The 26943-nt window shown below is 47.1% G+C and overlaps 1 protein-coding gene across 2 annotated transcripts in view; it reads left to right on the forward strand.

Annotated features, from left to right (window-relative positions):
• Positions 1-4929: 4929 nt before the first annotated feature.
• FKBP6 (FKBP prolyl isomerase 6) overlaps positions 4930-26943 on the forward strand; it is a 36699-nt gene continuing 14685 nt past the window's right edge. The window contains exons 1-8 of one of the 2 annotated variants that reach the window (XM_034752944.1): positions 4930-5007; positions 5842-5959; positions 9708-9797; positions 11324-11526; positions 12506-12625; positions 13798-13992; positions 14653-14762; positions 18520-18652. In XM_034752944.1, coding sequence (XP_034608835.1) covers positions 4936-5007; positions 5842-5959; positions 9708-9797; positions 11324-11526; positions 12506-12625; positions 13798-13992; positions 14653-14762; positions 18520-18652 — 1041 coding nt within the window. In that variant the 5' untranslated portion in view covers positions 4930-4935. The remainder of the gene's footprint in view (positions 5008-5841; positions 5960-9707; positions 9798-11323; positions 11527-12505; positions 12626-13797; positions 13993-14652; positions 14763-18519; positions 18653-26943) is intronic. The other variant, XM_034752945.1, reaches the window with a different exon arrangement.

A 26943-nucleotide genomic window follows, 5' to 3' on the forward strand; every position in this document is an offset into this window, starting at 1 on the left:
AATTGACTTTAGTTTAATAACAATGATTGAATGTACTGAGTTCCTTGAAGGACTACAACCACTTGCTAAGCATTGTCCCTGCCCCTCTGGCCCACGAATGCTTCCCTCTTCACTTCCATACATCTCTATGGTTCTCCCATGACCTGCAACAGAAGCAGCTGGAGGGAAAGAAACTTAGCACGTGAGTAAACGCAGAGACTCGGGCGCATGGAATTCTTACAAGCAGTGCCTTGGCCATGAAAAAGGCCAAGAGGCCTGTGACGAAGTGAGAATTTTCTGTAATATTTTTATGAATCTTGTGTGTGCCTCAGTTTCTCTGTACTTTGCATTGCTATCCAATGGGAGTTACAGGGTTAAGTCTGCTCCTGGGGCAGCGCAGGAGACATGAGGTGTGTGTGTCACCTGCTGTCCGGGATAGACTTAATGGATCATTAAAGGATTGGCTGAGGCTGATCCGTATCAGTGGAAAATCTGAGAAGACAATGGGAAACCTTCATTCACACCTAGCAACCAATGACCAAGAGGAAGGAGGTTCCCCCCCACACACCCTCAGCAGGGAAGAAGGACTGAGAGGTACCAGGCAGGGAATAAAGAGTCACTTCTGGGAGAGGCTGGGCAGCTCGTCCTGTGGACGGGCAAAGGGACTGAGAGCATGAAATGAAGTCTGGAGCAGCGTGGCTGGTGGATTGCTCTGGCCTGGCCAGATGGACTATGTCTTAACCTTGATTTCTCTGTGCTAACCTAAGGGCTCCCAATGCTGCGTTCCAGATGACTAATAAACCCTACTCTGTTTTGAAAATGCTGCCTGGTGTCGCTGCAAATACCTGCTGAAGTGAAGTAGTTCTTGAAGAGCATACAGAGTGTATCTCAATAGGACTTGCTGGACACAGCTCATGGTCTGAAACAGCAGTGCTGGAGCCCAGGGGCTCGGTCCTGGAGGCGGTGAGGCTGTGTGGCCAACCCTGAAGGAGGAGTGGGATCCTTTGGGCTGAAGAGGTTCCTCCAAGAGACTGTTTAAAAGCTGGGTCATGTGGATCCGTGGCAATATCCTCCATCTCCTCTGCCATGGCACCCCTGCCCCTAAGCTAAACCCCAATGAACATTTCTGGAGCAAGAATCACTCTGCCAACCCAGAACGGCTCCACGCTCCTGGCAGCAAGAGATTCTGGGCTGCAGGATGCAATCAGCCTGTTCTCAGAAAAGATTTCCCCACATCTGGGATGACCTCTCCAGACATAGACATTGGAGCAATAACATAACATCCTCCCTCCGAGTTTGGACCATCCCTCAGCTGGAAGTCCTAGAAACACTGCAGAAAATCCATGCACCACCTATGATTAATCCTTCTCCTTGGCTGGTGAAAGCATGGAGAGCTCATGGGGCCCCTTCCAACTGAGACTGACAGCACCTTCTTTAAGCATGGCCTAGTCCAGCCAGAACTTGGGAAACAATCCATGCTGCCCGCGTTTCCTGCACCACCCACTAGCTGTGCTTTCACTTCTGAGGAGGCTAAGTGAGACGCTCATCAAGGCTCTCTGTTAACTCCACCTGGATACGTCCAATACTCTGGGCCTTCCCAGTCAGGCTTCAGGTCAGGAGAAAGTACAGAAATGGCTATGAAGACGAGCCATCTATCCATTCTCATAGTGCAGGGTCTCTTCATGTCATTCAGTGTCAATCAATGAAATGCTGATGTCCTGCCTTAGGGGCATAAGCTGAGGTCTGTGGGAAGGCACTGAGGTAGCTACAATCATTCTGCTTGGACCAGAGCCAGAGAGCTGTGATGGGCACCAGCTTCTCTGCCTCCCCTGTAAAGTTCCACAGTGATCCATCCTCTCTCCCATCCTGCTTAACCGCTGTAGGAGGCAGCTAGGGAAGATTATGTCAATTAGGTTTCTCTGTTGTGCTCCTGGGCACAGGAACTGGGGATTGTGAATCACATGGGCTCAAATGCCAGCACTACACACACAACATGAAGCACGGCGCTTTCCAGCTAATGTGAACGGCACCCTCTCCCAGATCTCTCAATGCTTGGAGGACCTCAGCACTTAGACAAAAAGCAGCGGGCTCAAGCCAAACCCAGCCAAGCTGGAGCTACTGCTGGTAAGGAGATGAGAGCTTTGCAAAGGACTAGCAATGACCGTGAAGTCATTCTCATTGAGGGCATGCTCACTAAGGAAGGTCATTGCCTAAAGAAACCAGGAGGACCACCACCCTCCTTCAGATCTAAGTGGGACTGTCAGACTCATTTCCATGATCTCATCTTCCCACAACAAGTCAGGCAGACCAAAGGGGAAATGGGGAGACATATACAGAAACCTTTCCCTGTACTGGCTTTTCAAACGTGCAACGTGACTCAAACTCCAATGCAAAGAGCGCAGGACAAATACCCAGAGAGATTGTGCTTGGGACAGTGCCCAAAGAATTAAAATATAATCACAGCCCAAACCAAAAACTAAACACATAATTACAAGATAGTAAACGACTGAAAACACAAATAAAAAGGACCAGTCTCGGCTGATGTATTGACGTGGGGAGAGAGGCTGGAGAAGACACTTCAGATGAAGCAAGTTCAGTAGCCGATGACTCCACAGTGCATAGACTGGGGAGGGTTTTCAAAAGAAACTCTTCTAAATAAACCTTACAGCCCTCAATGAGCCCCAGAGCCAGCACTACTCACCTTCCACTGCTCAGCCTTTCTTTCCTTCTCCTGCTCGCCCCTTCAGAGCTGCAGGGTGCTCGGCAAGAGAGCAAACCTTGAGGGGTCTTATTCAGCCTGCGACTGACAGAAAGTTTCAGTCCCCTCAGGCGGGCCGAATCCAGCTAACTGTGACAAATGATGGACACACAGCTTCCACGGCAGCAAAGCAAGAGCGCCCTGTCACACCTACTTCTTTCCCTTTTCTTTAAGTCCTACTGAGAGCTTTCCCCCTTGTTTTCTTAAACCTGGCCCGCAAACGTACAGAAAGATGAGACCCACCACAGCCCACAGCCATGGAGAGAACAAGTACTGAGAACAAGAGCCTACCTATCTTCCCGCACCAATCCATGGTGCTTACCTCATGCTAACACCCTACCACACCCCATGTTCCACTCCCCCTGAGCTCACTGAAAATCAGGTGTAAACACACACATCATATGACTGAATAGCCAGCCGCGGAAAGCTCCACACTTGATAAGAGAGATTCAGATGGTTACTTCAGTCAGCATATGGCTTCCAAGGAAGTGCTTTAGGACAGTGGTTCTCAGTCAGGGGTACACGTACCATTGGGGGTACACAGAGGTCTTCCCGGGGGTATGTCAACTCCTCTAGAGAGTTGCCTAGTTTTACAACAGGCTACATAAAAAGCACTAGCGAAGTCAGTACAAACTAGAATTTCATACAGACAATGGCTCGTTTATACTGTTTTATATCAGTGTTTCTCAACCTGGGGGTCGCGATTTATTTCATAATCATATGGTAAAAATGAGAAAGTCGGCAATTTTTCAGTACTAGTGTGGTTGTGACACTTCTGTACTTTTATGTCTGATTTTGTAAGCAAGTCGTTTTTAAATGAGGTGAAACTTGGGGTATACAAGACAAATCAGCCTCCTGAAAGGATACAGTCATCTGGAATGGTTAAGTACCATTGGTTTAGGGTTTTACATGGATCCAGTCCAACTGGCAGAGATGATGGAAACATTTTTTCCATGAAAAAAACATTTTCACTTGGGTTGAAATTTTCTGGTTTTTCTACAAAAACAGAAACCTTTTTTTTTTTTTTTTCAATTTTTGGTCACATATTTAACCAAAAATTAAAACTTTTACTGAAAACAGTTTAGAAAACCTAAACATTTTCATGGGAATTTTTTTTTTGGGGGGGGAACTTTTACGGTAGTTAATGAGAATATTTTGGATGGCATATTAAACCTCATGCTTCAGGGTTTAAACCAATTTCTAACAAAAAAGGATTAGGAGACCCAATGTGTGGGTCAGATTATCCCATATCTGCTACTGGGTGGTTCTTCCAACATCCTCTGAAACAGATAGTTCTGGCCACTGTCAGAGGAGAGGGACTGCTTTGCTCTGATCCGGTCTTGCAATTGCTAGGTTTCTGTGTGACCTTCAGTGAATCATTTGGGTGTCTCTGTAAAATGGGTTGATAATATGTCCCTTCCACGGGGCTGTTCTAAGGATAGAGTTTGTTAATGTTTGTGCAGTGCTCAGATACAGTGAGGGGGCTATATAGACCCAACAGAACTAGGGCTGGCCACCAACGCCTCTCCTGCAGTTTGGTGGTGCAGGGCTGGCTTCTCCTTTCGTACAGAATCAGGTTGCGAAGTGTTTGATTGTTTCACAGTGTGCAGGAGGCTGGGGGGAGGAGTGAGGACGGGGGTCGAGCACCACCCGGCACATTGGAAAGTTGGCCCCTGGGGCTGGAGCAGCCATGGAAAAAAAATTAGCGGCTGCTTAACACCCACTGGCAGCCAACTCCCCCAGCACCCCTGCCTGCCCCATGGAGCCTGCCCCACAGCCCCACTGGGGCGCCTCCCCCCGCAGGGCAGGACACGGGTGGGTGCAGGGGGCCCCAGGGCCGCCCACAGCACCGGGCAGGGCAGGTCCTGCCCCCCCCCTCCCCCCGGGTGGTACTGCTCACTCTGGGTGGCGGTGGAGGGGCGCTAAGGAAACTACATGTCCCAGCATGCCTCACTTCCTCGGTGGGCGGTGGAGGTTACGTCTCAACGCTTCCTCTGTGGGATTGGGTGAGACTGGTGATGCGCCGATCTTTGATTGGCTGCTGGGGAGCCGGCTGTCCTGAGGCGCCGCAGACCGGGCACGTGCTCGGGCGGTGTGGTGGGCGGGGACGGGTTCTCGGAGCGCGATTGGCTGGAGCAAGGCGGGCGGGCTCGGATTGGAGCGCGTGGGGCGGGGCTGGGTGCAGCCGGCGGCGCGAGATGGCGGGGCGCGGCCGGGGCTGGACGCGGGAGCAGCTCAACGGGCTGCAGGCGCGCGCCGGGGGCGGCGCGGTGAGGCGGGGCTGGGGCCCCTCAGCCGGCCCGGCCCGGCCCGGCCCGGCGCGGCGGCGAAGTGACTCCGGATCCCAGCGCCGCGGGGCCCGGCCGCAGGGCGCTGTGCCCGGTTCGCGGCCCGGGGCCCCGAGTCCCAGGCCTGGCAGGGCGCGGCCGGGGCCGGGGCCAGGCCGCCGGCGGGTGTTTCAGATCCGCCCCGGGTGCCCCTGGCGGGGCTGGGAACCCGCTGCCGGTGTGGGCTGGGGTCGGGCGCGGGGTTGTTGCCCCGCGGGGCCCCGCCCGTTTTCATACCCGCCCAGCAGGAGTGGTGCCAAAGGGCCAGGCCCGGAGCGAAGTATTTACAGCCCCTCAGTGTGGCTGGGCCGGTGTCTGGGGAGCCGGGACACGACTCCCAGGGCGCTCCTCCAACGCCAGCCCCAGCGCTTCGGGGGGCCATGGCTGCGGTTAAAGGGAAGAGTCCAAGTACCCTAGTTAATCTCAGTGCTGCAAATTCAGCCAATCTGCATTCGACACCCCGCACGTTAGGCCTGTCATATCTGGTTTTTGCCTTAAATTTTAGGCTGTGAATAACGTTTGTTGCAGTGTGAGAAATCCAAGAACATCCCAGCCGCGTGACCTCTGCATGGGTCTGGAGCAGGAGATGCTGCCGGCACAGTACAGCTTTGAGGCAGGATTGTGTATATCCTGCAGTATTTCAGCACAGTGCTTAAGGTCCTTCAGAGCGGAGACCCTCTAACTAGTTACAGCTGCGACATCTTCATTTAATAACGTAGAAGTGCATTGTTCAGATCTGCTGGCTAAGTGGCCTCCTTCTTTTTCTACCATTCATAGTCTCCTTACCAGCGGTTGGGCCAACGCATGCAGGACATTACTGGTGATAGAGGGGTGTTAAAGGAGGTTATCCGCGCTGGCGCTGGAGAAATTGTGCCCCAGGATGCTTCTGTGTTAGGTAAAACCGGTCTCGTTGGAGGCCTTTTACTGGGATTATCTACCAAAGAGCATGTCTGTGTTTGTTTTTGTTTTTATACTAAGTGAATGTTTCTGCCCACGTCCACTTTACAACTTTGACTTTTGCTTAGTGGCTGGTATTCTAGACCAGTGGTTTTCAACCTGTGGTGTACAGACAGACCCCACATCTGCAGGCTGTGTCTAAGATTTCCAAAGGGGTCTGCACCTCCCTTTGAAATTTTTTAGGGATCCACAAATGAAAAAAGGTTGAAAACCACTGTTGTAGACCACTGGTTCTCAGTCTTTTTGGGCTCAGGACCCATCTGTAATTGTTGATGGCCTGTCGCAATACAGTAAATAGGCTGGTGGGGGATGTTGGATCCTGCCCCAAGGGGAAGCCCTGGGGGGGCAGGTTCCAGCGCCCACCTCGCATTCATCATGCAGTGATGGCTCCTGTAGCTCCGGTCCCACGGGGCTGGCTGGGTTCGGCTCCCTGCTTTGGACGTTGCAACCTCCAGGGTTGCAGTGCCACTCAGGTGTGGCCCTGGCTGGCTGGGCCACGTTTGTGGGAGTGGTGTTGCAACCTGGTACATGGGGTTGTAGTGCCACTCAAACTTGTCCCGGCCAGTCTCCTATTATGATGGAGGGGCATCTGGGGCAAACCAGAGTGGCACTGCAAGCCCAGAGTTGGCAATGCCCAGAGCAGGGAGCTGAGCAGCCCCAGGGGAGCAAAGCCACAAGAGTTGCCGCACGACTCTTTGAAATGTTCTGGTAACCCAATTTTGGGTTGCACCCCAAGGGTTGAGAAATCTTGTCCTAGCCCTAGGTGACTGTGCTTCTCTGCCGCACATGTGAATAAATGGAGGTAGTTGGTGATGCATCAGGTTTGTTCTAGGATTCTCTAGGCCCCTTCATGTCTCTGAACACTTACAATATACAAATCTGAATTCAGTTTTATCGCAGACTCCCAGGAGATGCCAAAGATCTAGACTGTTCTCAGTGGTGGCAGATGACAGAACAAGGAGCAATGGTCTCAAGTTGCAGTGGGGGAGGTCCAGGTTGGATATTAGGAAACACTATTTCACTAGGAGGGTGGTGAAGCACTGGAATGGGTTCCCTAGGGAGGTGGTGGAATCTCCTTCCTTAGAGGTTTTTAAGGTCCGGCTTGACAAAGCCCTGGCTGGGATGATTTAGTTGGCAATTGGTCCTGCTTGGAGCAGGGGGTTGGACTAGATACCTCCTGAGGTCCCTTCCAACCCTGGTAGTCTATGATTCTAAGATGTTACCAAAAAGAGCTTTAACTAATTTGCTATAGAGAGCAATATGCCCTGCCATATGTGCTTGATTTTTATTTAAGGATGTCTTGTTCAGGACTGCTGGTTTAGGCTGTTCTTAAGCTGCTTACTTCAAAAAAAAATCAGTCTCAGTAAAATATGGGTTGTATTGCGTAAGGAAATCTGTAAAAGGAATTCCACCTCTTTTGTGAAAGCTGTAGGTTTCAATTAGGTTCATGTTCAGTCAGCTGATCCCAGCCCTGCAATGAGATCTGCACATGTTGGTCTCACTCTCATTGCAGGATCTGTACTTTTGGCGAGTATTTGTGGCCGTCCAGAAGTACTACGCTTGTGAACCTGAGATGACTACTCTTTATAAAGTACATTGTGGAAGAGTTTAGGCTCAAATTTGACTGAAAGTTGACGTTTATTGGCTGGAGAGTATCTTCTAGTGCTGCTTGTAGCTTTTGTTTGCTGTCCCAGAAGCTGACAATCAGAGGGAGTTACAAGTTAACAGGTTCTGTTCCAAGTGCTGTCATCAAAATGCGGTGTACAATAGATTAAATGAAGAGGCATGTTGATTTTTAAGAAACGCAGGAAGCGTTTCACCACTAGATTGAGCCTAGGTCAGTATTGGCTGAAAGCTGTTTCAGTTTGATGGTAGTTTGCCTTTTGCGACATGACTCATAGATTGAAAACCAGAGGGGACCATCCTGATCATCAAGTCTGACCTCGTGCACATTGCAGGCTACAGAACCTCACCCACCCGCCCCTGTAATAGACCCATAAACTTTGGCTGAATTACTGAAGTCCTCAAATCATGACTAAAGACTTCAGGTTACAGAGAACCCACCATTTACACTAGTTTAAACCTGCAAGTGACCCGTGCCCCAGGCTGCAGAAGAAGGCGAAAACCCCCCAGGGTCTCTGCCAATCTGACCCATGGGAAAATTCCTTCCCGACCCTAAATATGGCGATCCATTAGACCCTGAGCATGTAGGTGAGACCCACCAGCCAGACACCCGGGAAAGAATTCTCTGTAGTAACTCAGAGCCTCCCCATCTAGTGTCCCATCATCGGACTTTGGAGATATTTGTTTTTAGCAGTCACAGATCAGCTGTGTGCCATTGTAGGCAGTCTCATCAGATGATCTCCTCCATACACTTATTAAACTAAGGGCATGTCTTCACGTCAGCGCTTTAACGTGGCTGTGTAGTCGCAGCTCTCACAGCTCTATAGAAAACCCACCTCCACCAGTGAAGTAGCTACCAGTGCTGGTGCAGGACTCTTGAATTTCAGATCACCTGGTTAAGTCAGGGTAGTCTCTTGCCATGCTTCTATGCAGTGGGATAGTTTGCTCTTGTGTCCTTAACATCTCTTTGAAAAACTGCCAACTCTCTTCAACTGTTTTCCTCCTTAGACTTGCTTCCCATGGGCTCTTACCTACAAACGTCCTGAGTTTGCTAGTCATCCTTCTTGAAATCCATTATCTTTGTTCTGCTGTTTTCCCTTCTACTATTCCTTAGAATCATGAACTCTATCATTTCATGATTACTTTCACTTAAGCTGCCTTCCACTTCCAAATTCTCAACCAGTTCCTCCCTATTTGTCAAAATCAAATCTAGAACAGCCTCGCCCCTAGTAGCTTTCTCCACCTTCTGAAATAAAAAATTGACTCCAGTGCATTCCAATAAGCTGTGCACTGCTGTATTTTTTCCCAGCAGATGTCTGAGCATCAAGTCATGTGTTTTGTTCTTGTGTCCCCATTGGTGCTTAAGTTAACTCCCTGGTATTTATCTCTCTGATATGATTGCTCTCCATAAACACATCTTTCCTCAGCCTTAGTTTGGATAGGCTAAACAAGCCAAGCTCCTTGAGTCTCCTCTTGTAAGGTAGGTTTTCCATTCCTCTGGTCATCCCAGTAGCCCTTCTCTGCACTTGTTCCAGTTTGAGTTCCTCTCTCGGTCTTCGTGGTATGTATGAGAATAGGAGACAATCCCAGCAGAGCTCTGAGTAAAGGGCCCAACCCTGAGAGTTGGTTCCTTTGTGTCAGCTGTTGCAGTATGTGCTGTATCTGTTCTGCCGATAGATCAAGGATTTGTGTTTCTAGAACTCTCCATCTGTCCTTCTTTTCCCAGTACTAAATTCACACACATTTTTAAATCACACACATTTTTGCTAGATAGAAAATGACAAACTGGTAGACAGAGTTGTATTGTATTGTAAAAAGTTGTAGGCAGCGTTGAGTGAAATTGACACTGTACTACTTATTTGATGGCAGAGATATCCTAGAGTGAGTAGTCTGTGCTCCCTCTGCTGTTTGGCAGCCCATGGAAAAGCAGAACAAAAGAACTGTACAGAGTGTGAGTAGTTAGCAATTGTATCACCAAAGAAGTGACAGTTTTCTTGAGTATTTTGTAACTTAAGTTCTCTAACATCTCCTGCCCTTCTCCCTTTGCATTGGAACTCTTGCAGTGAAATATTCTGGATACCTGGAATACATGGATAAGCCCTTTGACACAAACTGGTACAGGAGGAATCCTAGGCTGATGAAACTTGGAGAAGGTAAGTCGAGACTGAAGAACTAGTACTGAAGGTACAAGGCTATAAGGACCCTGCCCCTTCTGCAGCCCTCTGGCTGTGGCTGTGTTAATACCTTAAAGCCTGGTAGAGGTTTTGTGCTTTCGTAATGTCATATGTTCTAAGGGTTGGCATTACTGTTTGTGGGATTACAAGCTACCACTGCGCCTTTGCCTCCTGCTTCCAGGTGTGGGGGAAGGGGTGACTGAGAGCTGTTTTCCCCTCCTGGAAATGGGTCCAGAGGGGACAATGTAAGCTACCTGTGAGTTGAAGAATTTGGCTGTATTTTGCTTAACACATGAGCCTTGCAGCTTATGCTATATTTTAAACACTCTTTACATTCCAAAGCTGGAGGCAGAGAACATAAGAACGGCCATATTGGGTCAGACCAAAGGTCCATTTAGCCCAATATTCTGTCTTCTGACAGCAACCAATGCCAGGTGCCCCAGAGGGAATGAACAGAACAGGTAATCGTCAAGTGATCCATCCTCTGTCGCCCATTCCCAGCTTCTGGCAAACAGAGGCTAGGCCTAGGGACACCATCCCTGCCAATCCTGGCTAATAGCCATTGATGGACCTATCCTCCATGAACTTATCTAGTTCTTTTTTTGAACCCTGTTAAAATCTTTTCCTTCACAACATCTTCTGGCAAGGGGTTCCACAGGTTGACTGTGCTGTGTGTGGAAAAAATACTTCCTTTTGTTTGTTTTAAACCTGCTGCCTTTAAATTTCATTTGGTGACCCCTAGTTCTTGTATTATGAGAAGGAGTAAATAATACTTCCTTATTTACTTTCTCCACAGCGGTCGTGATTTTATAGACCTCTATCATATCCCCCCTTAGTCGTCTCTTTTCCAAGCTGAAAAGTCCCAGTCTTATTAATTGCTGCTCATACGAAAGCCGTTCCCAACCCCCTAATCATTTTTGTTGACCTTTTCTGAACCTTTTCCAATTCCATTATATCTTTTTTGAGATGGGACGACCACTTTTGCACACAGTATTCAAGATGTGGGTGTACCATGGATTTATATGGTAATATGATATATGATATATGATATTTTCTGTCTTATTATCTACCCCTTTCGTAATGATTCCCAATATTGTTTGTTTTTTTGACTGCCGCTGCACACTGAGCGGATGTTCTCCGAGAACTCTCCACCATGACTCCAAGATCTTTCTTGAGTAGTAAGAGCTCATTTAGACCCCATCATTTTATATGTATAGTTGGGATTATGTTTTCCACTGTGCATTACTTTGCATTTATCAACATTGAGTCTGAGTATTGGTGTCTGCCAGGCTCCTGGAATATGGGTGGATCATTTTTGTGATCCAGGGTGCATGCCGTGCTTCTGGATGTGTATAAAATTGCCATTGCTGGTTAGGAATTGGCAGTCCGAAATGCTGAAAATTGGAAAAGCTCAAGCTTGCAAACCAGGTTTTAAGAGACATCGGTCCTTCAGGTTAAGGATTTTGAGGCCCACTTCTTAAAAGTTCCCCTTCTTGTTTTGCCAGAGATTACACTTCAGGGCATGGAGGTTGGCCTACTGACCATGAAGAAAGGAGAGTCGGCAAGATTTCTCTTCACACCAAGTTATGCCTATGGGGCATTGGGCTGTCCGCCTTTGATTCCCCCTAATGCCACAGTCTTGTTTGAGATGGAGCTTCTGGACTTTCTAGACTCGGCTGAATGTGACAAATTCTTTGTTTTGACTACCGTGAGTTAGTTACACAAGTAGCTTTGAGCCATACACACAAGTCTTTGTTCTTTGTGTCTTCCCTGTTATGTATGCCCATTGCTGCAGTAATAGGATGATGTCCGATACTCTTGTTCAAAATAGCTTCCAGCTAATAGCACCTGTAGTACATTTTTGTGAAGGGGCTTGATGGCCTTGTTCATGCCTCTACCTACGTACTTGTAAAACGACAGCTTGCACCATATCTCACTCCTTGCCGTGCCCCACGTTCCAGGCCCTGTAGCTTGCAAAGAAAAGAAAGCAGACAGAAATGCTTAATGTGACTTAAAAAATGCTGTTCCAGGCCAGTTAAGTCAATGGGGCTACATCCGTTTACAACCAGTTGAAGGTTTGGCCCTAAAATCTTCCAGATTTCCCTCACAGTTGAAACTTCCCTCCTTCCCAGCCTGTGTCGAGAACATTTCAAAGTGTAAATTAAGGAAAATAGATTCTTGGGAGAAGCGTTAAAGCAAACTGAAGCTGTAGTTCTTAAAACTGCTTTGCATGTTTGCAAATAAACATGTTTGCTTATTCGTACCATAACTCAGAGCGTAATCCAGGGAAGAAGCTAGTCAGCGGCGCATTTCTAGTGAGTCCTACAAGAATCTTGGAGTGTAGCTCCCTCTAGTGGAACTGAATTTATGTAGAACAGCTCAAGGCCCACGTAGTACATTCTTATCAATGTTTGTTAGGTTGGGGAGGGTATTTTCTTTGCTTCTGAGCTGACCTTTCCCAGCGTTGCTCTTCGGTTGGATGGCTTCCACTCCTAAAGATAGGCCTATTGTTGCTACAGTCCTCCTGTGTCCTTTGTGCAGCTGTTCTTATACCAACGCTGTATGTGTTAGACTTTGAATGTTACTCCCTTGTCTGACCACTTGGAAGTGCAATAGGTACTTGCTACTTGTCTCAGCAGTCCTATTTTGTGTCTACTAATCAGCTGAATTTTGGTTTCTGTACACAGGAGCAGCAGGATACGTTCCCACTACAGCAGGTGCTGAAAGTGGCAAACACAGAGAGGGAGTTTGGCAATTACCTCTTCCGCCAGAAGCGCTTCATGGATGCCAGAGAGAGATACAAGCGGGTAATAAAACAGGATGACAGGGTTATGCAGTCTATAGAAGATAGTAAGTGACAACTAAGCATTAGCTGGAAGCACAAAGTGGAAAACAGTTTAGAGAACAATTACCCTCTAGCATAATACACCTGGGAAACACAGTTAAGCTAAAGTTTTAAATTCTGTTAGAAGTTGATAATTTAAGGACCATATGAAGCAGCTGTCTTTGTATGCTTAGCCAAGGTATGTGTTGAACAGCAATGAAAGGAAATACAGGTTGGTACTAGTATGCGAATCGCTGGTCCCCGTTAGTATAGGCAGGAAATGTACAGATGGGTTGGTGTGCTTGGAATACAGCTCAAGTTCTAGAAATGGTTTGTAGGCTTTGAACATAATTACTTCAATTGTGACCGTCACCTAGCTGGAATCCTCCAGCACAGTTTTCAGCAGAAAGAGGAGAGCCTAGCCCTAGAGCATGGCCTTGGGCAAGGAGGGAGCTCTGAGATAACATTTTCAGAAGTGACTTAGGCTCTCAGAACACCAAGATTTATTAAAAGTCTAATCCCTCTAAATCACTGAAGTGGTTTTGAAAATTTGACTCGTAGTCTCCCAACAAGGAAATGTTACCCCATCACCTGTCGCTGGGAGACTTTATCTTTTTGTTTCTGTGCTCCCACTCCTAGTCTTTAGCTAGGACGTGAGTGTTTGTGTCTTACAGAAATGTTGTTTCTGTTGAGGATACCTTCTCTACCGCCAGTTTTGCCTGGGCGGGGATGTACTTAAGTGAAATTTCTGTGGATGGTTTCCTCTTCTACCCACGCTTTTAAAATGTGTGAGATTTTCCTTTCTGCAGTGTATATATTAGAAAAAACAGCAATTCCAAACAACCTCTGTAGCGTTCACAGTGAGCTAGGCACTTCAAAATCGAAACCAGAAACCAGGTCCCTGGTCTAATCTCAGTCAGCAAGGAGCGGAAGAGATATGCTGGGCCACGACTGCAAATGACTGAGCTGACTGGTCACGTTCAGGATGCATCGCAAATGCCATTCTATTTTTTGGCTTTTTCTCTGAAACCTGTTTCAAAGGTGGTTAAGTTGATGTGTCTCTCTCTAGATCAGTGGTCAGATAAAGTCCTCAATTTTCCACAGACGTATGCACCATGCATTATTTCTATGGTTTTTTTAATCCCATCTGCCCAGGCCTCTTTGATCCTGTGTCGCAGGCCTTCCAGTGGGGATGAGCAGTGCCAGATTGATGCTGCCAAACTGCTGGTGTTCCTGAATCTGTCATTTACTTACCTGAAGCTGGAGCGTCCTGTCCGAGCTCTGACATATGGAGAAAAGGCGCTGGAGATCGACGAGAGAAATGCCAAAGCGTTATTCAGGTGTGGCCAGGTGAGCAAAAGTAGATTCCTCTGTTGGGTTAAAAAAACCAGTGTCCAGTGGCACCTTAAAGACTAACAGATTTATTTGGACATAAGCTTTTGTGGGTAAAAAACCCACTTTTTCAGATTCATGGAGTGTCTGTGGGTTAAGAGGTTGCATGAAGCTAAACCCCAGCCTTGCTAGTCTGTGGGGAAGACCTGCAATAGAATAAAATGAGCCGCTCAGAAAATCTGTTAGAAATCCTGGACCAGGCTTTCAGATGTGCTGGGTGTCCGCAGCTACCATAAGAGTTGGTGGGAGTTGTGCTGAATGCTCATGTCTGAAAACCCGGCCCTTTGCAAATACATTGCACAGCTCTGTTTTTTCATGGATTCAGACAGTTGTTTAGGAATTACTTATTTCCAAAACTTGAAACGTATACATCTCTACCTCGATATAACGCTGTTCTCGGGAGCCAAAAAATCGTACCGCTTTATAGGTGAAACCGCGTTATATCGAACTTGCTTTGATCTGCCAGACTGCGCAGCCCCGCCCCCCCGGAGCACTGCTTTACCGTGTTATATCGGGTCGCGTTATGTCGGGGTAGAGGTGTATTCCCATGAAGTAATCCTGAAGAGCTACTGTGAGGAGATATTTATTCTCTAATTCTTGTCCTTCTTTCAATGACAGGCTTGTCTCTCTCTGACAGAATATGAAAAAGCTCGGGATTTCCTTGTCAGAGCTCAAAAAGAACAGCCGTTTAACCACGATATTAACAATGAGCTGAAAAAGCTGGCCAGGTGAGAGAACTCCTTCTCGCTATTGTGAGGGGTGGGGGAGAGATTGCTTAGGTGGACAAAAAAATACACACTTCAATACCTTCCACAAGGCAAATAACTGTCTAGAAATTCTCTCCAGAATGTGTTAAAAGAAAGAACCAGCAGACTAGCTTTTGTAAAGATTGAATCAGCAAATGGTTGAGCTCTGGAAACACAAGTCTTTAAAAAGCGGGGGGGGGGGATTTAGTTTGATTAATTTGCAGATGCAATACTTCAGAGTGACTCCTGAGTACATGACAGAGATCCACTGTTTCCATACAATTGCTCTGGGGGGAATATCTCGGTTGCAGCTGCTATACGCTTCACTCGAGTGGGTAGGGCAGGCTGTTGATGACAGGCTCGGCTGGGAGTGCTGAAATATCTTGACATCAATAAAATATTGTACATTAGAGTTCACTTCGAGAAGGTCCTGTTTCCTTTAAGATGTGTTGGTTGACTTCCCCTGCTTTTCCACTATTGAGGAGGATACTTACCACTTACAGCACTGTCAAAATCTCCCTGCAAATTAGTGTTTGCAAAGCAAATTTCATGCTGCCTTGGTGATGATAAATCAACAGTCTTGGAGAAATAAACTTTGTTTGCCCCCAGAAGAAGTACAACACAAGCAGTCGCAGCACAGTCTTCCCTACCAATGTGCTTGGTCACGTTTTCATGAGACCAACTCTAGTGTCCCCATTGCATTCTGTTCTTGTCGTCTTGGGGAAATATCAACAAAGGAACAGAAGGTCCTGTGGCACCTTTAAGACTAACAGATTCAGACTAACACGGCTACCCCTCTGATACTTGATCAACAAAGGAGTTGTTCGTGCCAGTTATGTTGCAAACACTTTTGGGAACTATGCAATGAGGACCTCAGAGCTACAGCGAGGTCACCAACTCACTTTAGGTCGGCATCAGAACAGCTGTTGGGTCGAACTAACCAGTTTCATTCTGGCCAGCCCAGGTCAGCTCCAGGCCAAGTCTGTAATGGCAGAGGTGAAAGCTTACCTCTTCGCTGCCCTGCATATGTCAGGACATTCCACTCTTCAGCTCTCTGGCATGACAACGTCTTGCCTTGGTTGAAGTGCTTGCTTGCAGTGTGAGTATTGCCTGGCCCTTTCGCAGTCCTCTAGTTCTTTGCCCTGCCCATGAATTAGACTAGAGAAAATACAGAGCAAAGGAAGTGAAGTGGACCTGGTGTTATGAGAGACCAGGAGCATTATTTCTGTGCCCTTTGAGAGAAGGCAGAAGAAAAGAGAAGTAAAGGGATGGAAAATGATGCCCCCCATTGAGGCATGGGCTTGAATGTTCCTTTCTCCAGTTGTGGAAAGTTGCATTACGAGTGTGGGTGAAAGGCTCTATTTCTCAGACCTCAGTTTTGTGCTGTTAATCTGTTGGTAAGTTGTAATCAAGTTGTAAGTAGCAGAGGGCAGTGGATGTTGATGAGATATTATGAAATATGATGTTCAGCATCTTAATCTGTCAATTATATATCTCAATCCCAAGGTGCTAAATGCATTACAAACACAGCTAAACAAGCAGAAATTGTAAAATGATTCTGGATGACTAGGTGGTTAGCCTATTAGATTCAGGACTAGATTTTGGATCCAGTCTTATAGCTTGTGGACTGATCTGTACTGTACTAGGATGCCCAATAAGTAATTGATTCTGGATAGCTTCATGTAAGATCTTATGTACAGTTTAGACCGTCTAAGTTTTCGTCAAGACTCTTGATAGATAGATAGATATAGGGTCTAATTCTGACCAATATAAGGTGTGTGTAGCTCTCTTGACTTTTATGGGCTAATCCTAATCTTTTTCTTAGGTGTGAGCTGAGCAAAATAAAACCCATCAGATATAAAATATTTCTAAACCACAGAGAACTAACCAGGTGCTCTAGAGTCCAGGTTGAATTCAAGTTTGTCGTCTTCTCTCCCTTTTGTCTTTGGGTGCTGCAGCATGTGCAACTTAAAAAGCATACACCCTGGAACTTGAGCACAATGGAGGAGCTGGCTAAGGGACTGTCAGTTTGCAGTTTCTGCTTCTGTGGGTTGGTGTCAGAAATTAAAATTAGCATTATCGTCTTTTTTTTTTTTGCACTTTACTAATCTAAAAAAACCTTAATGTACAATAGAAGAAAACAATGTTTTCAGGCTGAATGTGAGGTAACAGGCTAAATCTGTTTAGCTTTGTCAAATTGGCACACCTCTAGGGCTCCTTGATGTGATCTGGGAAAAACTACAAAAGATGGAGTATAAGTGATCTCTCTCCTGCCATCCATCTCCAACCCTCTGACAAACAGAGGCTAGGGACACCATTCCTTACCTGTTCTGGCTAATAGCCATTAATGGACTTAACCTCCATGAATGTATCTAGTTCTCTTTTAAGGCTAGGACTATAAAAGGGTTTCACAACCTCCTCAGGCAAGGAGTTCCCCAGGTTTACTGTGCGCTATGTGAAGGAGAACTTCCTTTTAGTTGTTTTAAACCTGCTGCCCATTAATTTCATTTGGTGGCCCCTAGTTCTTATACTATGGGAACAAGTAAATAACTTTTCCTTATTCACTTTCTCCACATCACTCATGATTTTATTAATCCAAAACAATCCATACCAGCTGAAGGAGACTTTCTGTATTTAGAATCATAGAATATTAGGGTTGGACGAGACCTCGGGAGGTCATCTAGTCCAACCCCCTGCTCAAAGCAGGACCGACACTAACTAAATCATTCCATCATTTGGTGGAGCTCTGTCCTCCAGCACTTCTTAAAATAATACCTAGCTCTCAAAAGGCTTTCGACTTGCCTATTTAAGTTCTTTTTGAAAAACAACAGAGTATTGGAAGAAGTGAAGTTTTTACCCACGAAAGCTTATGCCCAAATAAATCTGTTAGTCTTTAAGATGCCACCAGACTCCTTGTTGTTTTTGTAGATACAGACTAACACGGCTACCCCCTGATACTTAACAGAGTATATTGATCAGTAATAATACCCAGCTCTTTTATAATTCTTTTAATCAATAGCGCTCATTCAATAACTGGATTTCACTGTTTAACAGAGTATTGAAAAACCACAGCTAAAACCATAATTCAGCTATGTGTCAGAAGTCAAATTGTGATGGAAAATCCAAGCTTGTTCTAAGTGGGGCTAATGTAGGCAAGATCCCACCAAAGCATGATTTTTTTGGCGCTTACAGAGCCATTAGAAATGCTGCCAAACGCATTTGGTGCTTATGAGCACAGCTTTTGTTAGCTGTGGTAGGTTCCCCATTTTGTTGGGTTGTGATGGCTTTCGTGATGTGAACAAGTGTCATCTAGACTGACTTTTGCTTTCACGTGGACTCTACTTGGATCTCCAAAGGTAAAATGTTTGAACCTACTATGCCACCTAGATGTATCCTCCCTGTTTTACCTGTTTCCAAAACTGAAAGAATAAGGTTGTTTCTTATGGTGAGATTTGTGTCTGGAGAGTAGTGGTGTATTTTATTTGGCGGTAGTTATGGCTCAAAAAAGACTTGGTCTTGGATACCTCCAACTCTGCAACATAATTCTGTTTGTATAGGATCAAAAATCACGTTTTTAGTACAGTCGAAAAGGTAATAAGTCTGTCTGTGTTGAGCCATTTACACCCCTGATCTTGTCCTGGTATAGCCCTGTTCAGAGCAGTTCTTCCCTCCGTATCGGTGTACATATTGGTTTAGCTGTTGAAATAGCCATCCTGTAACAATGTGCCCGATTTTGCAGCTGTTACAGGGACTACATGGATAAGGAGAAGGAAATGTGCTGCCGAATGTTTGCTCCTCTCAGTTTTTCTCCTGTGGAACCAGAAATAAAGGTAACAAACAAACAGTCAAGAGGAGCATGTGGGTTGAAACAGGTTTGTTTCTTTTCAGATCTTCATGTCTTGCCTGGGCTTGTATTCACTGGCAACCACAAAACTGCTGAACATAATTTCTCTCCTCTGCCTGAAAGCTGCAGAGGAAGAACCTAACGTAGGAGTGTTTGTAGTGGAGTTTGGCAGTAAGGTATTGTCCAACCCTAACTTCTGGACCTGCATAATGTTGTCTACACTTTGTAGGATGACCATATCTCCCTGTGCTGAATACGGGACACCTGGTAAAATTACTCGTATTCAAGCGAGTTCAACGGCAATCAGTCCGAACTAGGCAGTACAAACGTTGAAATTAACATCAAGCCCCAGATTTCTGCCAGGGTTCACACCAGAATGTGGCGAGCAGCAGCCTTTCAGCTCTGTGCAGGAGGGATGGGAGCTGCTTCCAACCACAGGAGAGGAGGCAGGGGAAGGGATGACCTGGCTTGTGTCTTTGCAGAGCTCATCTCGTCTCCTCCCGTATGGCTGGAAGCAGCTTGTCCCTTCCTGCCCGCACAGTGTCGAAAGGCAGCTAACACCTTTAGGCTGCTGCTGGCCACTGACATAACCCCGGCTACAGCGTGGGCAGGAAGAAGTTAAGCCCTAAAGATGCGTTGTGCACCAGAGCCCAGGGAACCTGATTGCAGAGGCTTCAAGGAACCTGGGCAGAGAGGCGGCTCAGTAGGGGAGGGTGCCTAGGGGATGGAACAGCCCGGCGCTCCCTGGGGGAAGGACCCAGAGTGGGGGAGGAGGGCAAAGAGGGTGCTAAGCCCCTGCCCCGGGGGCTGCTGTAGAGCCTTCAGGTTCAGGGTGTGAACAGGCTGGAAATCGCTTTCTCCCCTCTCCCCCCCCCCCCCTCCAGAGCTTAGCTGAGAAGCCTCCCCGTGCCAGCGCTGTGTGGGGCTTTGGCACATGCAGGGCTTGGCTTCTCCTGGCTAGTGCCCTGGGCCAGTGGGTATTGGGCTTTCCCGGGGCGCCAGCCCAGCCAGGCTGTTGGTGAGCTGAGCACTCCAACCAGGGGCTGGTTCTCCGCACAACGCTGGGAGTGGGACGTGCCCCGCTGCGGGAGATATCTCCATTATTATTATTATTAAATATCCCATCTCCTAGAACTGGAAGGGACCTTGAAAGGTCATTGAGTCCAGCCCCCTGCCTTCACTAGCAGGACCAAGTATTGATTTTGCCCCAGATCCCTAAGTGGCCCTCTCAAGGATTGAACTCACAACCCTGGGTTTAGCAGGCCAATGCTCAAACCACTGAGCTATATGGAGGAGCAGCGGGGAGGGGAAAAGGGCAAAGCAGGGAGAGGACAGCAAGAGTGGGAGCACATAAAGGGCTGATGGGTGGGCAGCAGAGGCGACATGTAACTGGCCACCTGATGCCTGCCCACGCTCACCAGCCACCACAGCTCGCAGCCAGCGCCAGCCGGAAATGGGACGAGGGGTGGGGCCCTGCTGGCTGAGAGCCGGCATGCAGTGAGGGCTGCGCTAATGGACCAGCCGGGGGAGCAGCCAGCCCCGCACGCTGCATCTTCGTCCCGCCACCAGCCTTTCACACCCACTTTGGACCCCACTCACCGCTGGCGGGTGGGCATCTGACTAGCAGGGATCTGGCCAGCAGCAGGACCCGCCAGTATTGATGGGAGGGGGAGACAGAAAATACAGGACAATTTGCCCGTGGTGTGTGGTGTGTTTTTTGTTGTTGTTCTTGGTTTTTTAAGAAAAAGTCGGGACACTTTCAGGAGGGCTTAAATATGGCACTGTCCCTTTAAAAATGGAACATCTGGTCATTAACGCTTTGAGGAAAGATGTGTTCTCAGAGGAGAGTTATCAGGTGGGCAGTCTAGCAGCAGATCAGTGGGTTAGGAAATCCCTAAATTGGCAACAAGAACACCTTCAGTGACTCATTCTTCCCCTTACAACCCTCCCACCCCCACTTTCTTCCTGCCTGATCACCACAGCAACGGCAAGTTCCAGAGAAAGTTATGTGTGGCCTGCCTTATAAGAGAAAATCGCTTCAGAGGGTCAATCTGGAGTTCTGCTTCATGGTATTGAGATGGTGGCCATATGTCTTATCACAGTGGCTGAGGATGCAGGAGTACGTTGGCAGGGACATGGCTTCAGAATATTGGGATTGGCTCTCCCTAGGCTGTGGTGCGTTAATGATACGTGCTTTAGCGAAAGTGAAGTTTGGAAGGCTTTCAGAATTCTGAGATTGGTCTTTTGCTGTATAGGTGAGAAATTCTGCTCTTTGAGTTGGATGTGTATCCCGATTGCAATATTTGAACTGGTGCTAAGAACTTGGAACAGGGTTTTTTTTGATACCACTAAATCTTTCCTGTGAGCAAATCCATAAACTTCTTCCAATCATAGGTGCTTCTACTCTAAGGCCACGGAAAGATTGGCCTGCAGGAAATAAAGGGTATATCAGTCAAATGACTATATGAAGATCATAAAAACAGAAACCTTCATATATGGTCTGATCTTGGCTGAGATACCCTGACCTGCGTATCTCCAAAATGTGGCTGGGGAACTCTGCCAGCCCTATGCTCTCAGCTCAGATACGCTCCAAGGCTGGTAAATAAGGCATGTCTCTAGGGTTTGCATCTGAGGCCATGCAAGAGAGCTACACTCTTAAATCAAAATCCTTCTGAGTGTACGTGCTGGAATACCAGTCCCAAATGGCAACAGGAGATGTGCCCATCCAGAGTAACTACCAACTCCCATCTAGAACTGAAGGAGCTTAAGTCAAACTCAACAGTGGAGTCCACTGCACTCAAAAGAACCAGCTCCACCCTTATAAAGCTGTCTGAATCAGCTGGCCAATAATCTCTGCTTCCCAGGAGCAATCATGGCTTACATCCAGACTAGTAGCATCTGACAGTCACACGCTGGGTCTAGTCTGCAGTGAGTAGAGATGTAGCAGTCAGCTTCTTATCCTAATCAACTCCAGGTTCAATTTAGAAACTTCTCCAGCCCCACTCCCAATCCGATCTACTAGCAGCTAAATAAATAGACCTGTCCACAAAGACTGATCGACCTCATAGGCTTCCAAAACTGAGCAGCAGGGAAGTCATCCTCCCTTGGGATCAATGGCCCTGTTCCCTTTCACTGCCCGTGCAGGTCACCATGGTTCTATGATCAATTCTGCTGAGGCTGAAGTGTCAGTATGAAGACCTTCTATGCAGGCAGAATGCTGCAGATCTCCTTCTCTGTGACCATAGCATCTGCCAGAGCCCAACCAAGGAACCGTTCTGACTTGTAGGCCTAATAAACCCGGACTGCCTACTGATAAGCACAGGAGCTCTCCTCTTTTGCTGACAGAACTGTGAGAATCTGATAACCTTTGGGTCCTGAGAGAAACATTGGAGCAGAAAACAGCATTCCACCATCCGCTTTGAGAACTGAGCTTAGTTCCACACGTGGGACTGACAAGTCCATGCCACCGTTGTGGTGGTTAGGGGGCATCTCAGGCCCAGCAAGGGAAAAGATGTTGATAAAAAACCTGGCATGCTTCTGTAATATTTAAGCAATTAAGTGTGGTCTGGCGTTTTGTGTCTGCACTGGCATTATTCCCATTGTAATCGTCCTAAATCTTCTCAACCCCTTACTAAGCACACACAAAAAGGAAAACAGTTAAATGCTTTAAAACTTAAAGAATTAAGACATTTATTTTAACTGTTTTCCATATTCACTTTCGCTGTACAGAATCTCTTTGGGGGGGGAAGTCACTGCTTGATGGTCTCTTTAAACAATTTGATCTGTTCTTTTTTTGGAGGTGGAAGAAAGTTATTTTAAATGTTGCTGTTGAAGTCCAATCCTGTTTCTATTAAGACAAACACAGGGAGAAAGAAAGGTTAACAAAAGATACATTATCTGTCTTCTGTCTCTGCTTATTTTCACTTGCAACCTAGCTGCTGGAGAGAAACGTGCTGCTGTTCGCTATTCTGAGATCTGGCAAACTGAACCAACATTGCGCTGTTGGAGGTATTGCTTTCTGGTCACAGGCGCATAGCAGTGTTGCAAAAGGTGGCGTTGTCTTGGCCAGTTAAGCCAGGCTCTTGTTAGACGGGGCAAAAAGAGAGACCTCCTTGTCCTTCCTCGTCTATGAGGAGAGTTTAACAGCAGAACCGTAGGGTCACATTCCAGATGGTCAGGATCTTGACATACAGGTGGGTATGTCCATCGGGTTCCCTCTCTGGCTTGCTTTGGTCAGGGCAGTGGAAGCCCGGTGGTTCCCTGGTGGATCCCAGGAGACAGGAGGGGCAGCAGCAGCCATGATTTGGGGACACTTCCTCCTTCCTGTCCTGCTGCCCCCCAGGGTCTTTCCCTGATCTCCAGATACACAGTGCCCAGAAAGGGGAGGCAGCCTCTTCCCATTGTGATTAACCAATCAGAGCGTTTTGATTTCAACCTAACCACCACCTCCCTTTTAGAGAATCTTTCCGATTGTTGTCCTGTCAACCGGTGACTTAACCTGAAGCTTGTCCTTTTAACGTTAACAATCCAGTTTTACCAGCATTGGTCTCCAGCTTTGGCTTGTTTTTATAAACCGTTTTCTATCACTGGCTAAGGTGCATTTGTTACCTTGGATAGCTTAGAATACAGGCCCCTGCACATCACCCACCGCAGCTTGGCTATGTGCCCCGACTAGCTGTTCGGGAGCGCATCTGCCTAGTGCCGAGAGATCATCACTGTCTCCCTGGGGGCAGTCGAGCACTTGCCTTGAGACATGCTATCGTCTGATTGTCTTCTAAGGGCTTTCTGCCAACAGTCTTCATTATGAGGCGCGGGAGCGAAGCGGCTTCAGTAGCATGTGACTCTTGCTGATCCCCTCAATCCCTCCCTTCCCAGTCAGGGTTCAAGCCGGCTCATGGCACGCACAATGCTGCGGGTAGCAAAGGATGAGCTCAGAGCAACCTACAGATAAAATACGTGCCAGTACTTCAAGTACTGTAGTTCTTGATCCCCACACTTGTGTCTACAAGTGCTTTAGACACAGAGGTTGGAATCCTTTGGAAAGTAGTGGCTGGGGCAATCCCCCTTTAGTTCAGCTCCTGCAGTCCTGTTCTCATGGAGCAATGATCGGGTTAACCAAGGACCAGCCAGCGGGTAAAGCAGAGTTGTAATGCTTTTTGTTCTAAATAACTAAACCAGGTCTTAACAACAATAAAGAGCTTGGATTATGTGAGAGTGATCTCTCCCCTTATGCTAGGGTGGACACTTCATACAATTTTCAGTTCCTTGTTTACCAAGATCTCTTTAACCAGGTCAAACCAGTCTGTGCCACTTTCCACAAGGTGCAAGTCTTCTCCAGGCTGGTTACCAGCCTGGGGATTTGTGTTAATTACCCTGCAGGGATTTTAGTTCCCACAGGAAAGGCCTGTAACTCCCCCATCGAGCTAGAATACAATATCTCAGCCATGCAGGTACATGTAACATTTATAAAGTTGATGCTGTAGTCCTTGGATATGCCATGCATCCGTAATATGTCATAAGCGTTATTCAAAGTAAGCCAGGGTGGCAGAATGGGGCCATGAGTATTGAGGTCTAACAAATATAATTTTAAATTTGTCTGGCTGGCTTTCAGGGCCTTTCTGCCTGACGCAAAGGGGAGAGTGATCCAGGTTCTACCATGTGTTACATCCATTTGCTCATTCTAATGGCCACTGTTAGAAAGCAACTTCCATCCATTGGTGCATCCATCACCATGTCTTCCATGCTGGTGGTGTTGATCTGGGCAAGAAGAATGTCTTGGTGGATTGATCCCAAGTGAGGTTTGCTGTGTGAAAAACGCCATATTTAAGAATTCTGTATTCTGTATGCCTTTGTAGAGAGAGAACTCAAAGATCTATTTGCAGTGGGGTGTCAACACTTCTTTTACACAGTGGAAAGGAAAAGAGTGTTCTGGATTTTTTTATTTTTCTGACAGGTGGCTTTTTACTGGACTGTAGCAAGGGGGTTTCTTCTGTGCACTTCAACACTTCGGGAAATAAAGTATCCAGGAAGATAGACACTGAGTCCAGCATTGTGGAGGGCTCCCCACAGGGCAGGTTAGTGCAGGTACTGGGAGCCCACCAAGCCTTGGCAAAAGCATCAGTAGTTCAACTCCCCGCACTTCCCCATCATCTTTCATAGAAACGGGGTCAGATCTTCCATCTGGACACACAGGGTCGTTGTCTGGACCATGGAACCCTAGCAGACTGGGACTGACCTTTGTAACAACAATATTGCTGTCCTTCCAAGTATCCACGAGACAAACATATGTAACAAAGTGTGTGGTCTGAAAAGATTGCCCACCTGTCTCCGCTATCCTAGACTATTTATTATCTTTTATTAAAGTCTGGTTTGGCTTTAAGCGCAGTCAAAGGTCATCTGGCAGCCGGGCTGACTTATGCCCGTTTTTCAGCCAGGAGATTCACTTGTGGGGTGAACAGCCACCTTCTTGGGATTTCTCATTGTTTCCCACGCTGCTGGACAGGGAGGGAGAGGAGCAGCTGCTGAAGAGCTGTTTGATGTGGAGACCTACAGGGTTCGATCCTGTCATGATTATTTAGTGTCTACATACGCTTGGTGGTAAATTTTGAGATGATACAGGCTCCACGACCAGCAGCCCAGACAGCAGTGATCCCGGTTCTCTTGGTGCATGGAAGGAACAGGAGCATTGATGAAGTCTGGGAAAGGCTGAACTGATGCCAGTGGAAGAGGGAAGCATCTTGTGGGAGCTGATTAATAAGTGCCACCATCTAAGCATTAATCATGGCAGGTGGCCATCAGTAATCAGGACAGCGTCAAGTCTTGGGGTTGTTGTAGGCTAATTGCTGATCTGGACACCCCGCTAGCACCAATCACAGGAAATACTGCCTTCATTTGCTGCTAGTGAGATTCCATTTGCTCCTTATGAGTAACTGACTTAGAGTGATCTATGCCTTCAGCACCTCCCACCTGCCCTACTGTTACTTGCTTTACCTGAGACCGAGCAAGAAGCTCGTAGAGAAGCTGCAGCTGGTGTATCGTGTGGTGGCTCGTCTCCTCAATAGGATGAGACAGAGTGTTGTCTTATTTCCCCATTCCATGCAGTAGCCACTTACACAGCTCTTTGAAGCAGGGCTGTTAAACATACAGCCCACTGGCCAGATCCAGCCTGCTGACCCTTCCCAGCCCCCTTGCACTTCTGCTGAGGGGCACCAGGAGACGCGGAACTCTTTGCACAGCACTTCAACTCCCCACAACTTCAGCTCAGGGCAAAAGCTGCATCTCCCTGCTGCTCTTCACTTCCAGGACCAAAGAGGCAGCTCCGCTCCTTCCTGCTGCCTCCACCTCCAGGGAACAGAGGGGAGAGAAGAGAGTGAATCCTCAAAGAAACACTGGGATTCTCCTCCCAACCCCACCTCAAAGGACCGAAGGGCTGGGATAAAAGCAGTTAGGGGAGAATTCACTTGGGGTGAATGCCCAAAGGGGGGAAAAATCCCAAAATGATGATGATTTGGTGGGGTGAGGAACTGATCCTAGAGAGAAATAAATAGGAGGAGAGTTCATGGGCAGAGGGGGATTTCATCAATGAATTTATTGTTAAGGTTTTATTTTGTATTTACTTACAATTTATCTTTACTTGAAGAGGTTTATTCTGCACTCAGGCAAGTCTGCTAAACTTGCCTCTTGCTTGTGAATGTTCTACTCCAGGACTGTAACCAAAATGGCCGTTCTTCCCTCGCTGCAGAATGAGTTTGACACTGCTGCTTTAAAGCAGTAGGTCCATGCTATTCCTTTTTGGGAACCACCATGGCAACTGTGCGATGCTGTGATTGACCACTCATAAATTTTAGAGAAAAGGAGGCAGTCTTCTCAACTGCAGGCCCATAGGCCTAGAGCTCTCTTCCCCAAAGAGTTCAAATTTTGTTCATCTTAAGTCATGTGGCAGAACACTCCTCTTTGCTGAAGTATATTCCAAAGAATTGAAGCTGGCTAGAACTTGGTAGCATTCTCGTTGGCAGAAGTAGACGGTTAAATCAAGAATCTGATGACGTTAACAGTCATTTCTGGACAGATTTCACTATCGCTAATCCATGTATACATTAGCGATACCAGCTTTCTAAACCACCTGTCTTTATTTGGAAAAACTGTTACTGTGGAAGGGACCCTCCACCTCCAACATTCACAGATTCTACAAAACTTCATAGTCCATGTTCTGGGTCCTCACTACAGTCAGTAAGAAAATAGAATTAGCTTTTTGCAGCTTTCGTGGGCACGCTTAAGTAGTCAGTCCAAATGTTCTGTTGCACTTTGGGCCCTTTCCTG

The sequence above is a fragment of the Trachemys scripta genome, chromosome 18 (genome assembly GCF_013100865.1).
Source record: "Trachemys scripta elegans isolate TJP31775 chromosome 18, CAS_Tse_1.0, whole genome shotgun sequence".
Taxonomy (NCBI): domain Eukaryota; kingdom Metazoa; phylum Chordata; order Testudines; family Emydidae; genus Trachemys; species Trachemys scripta.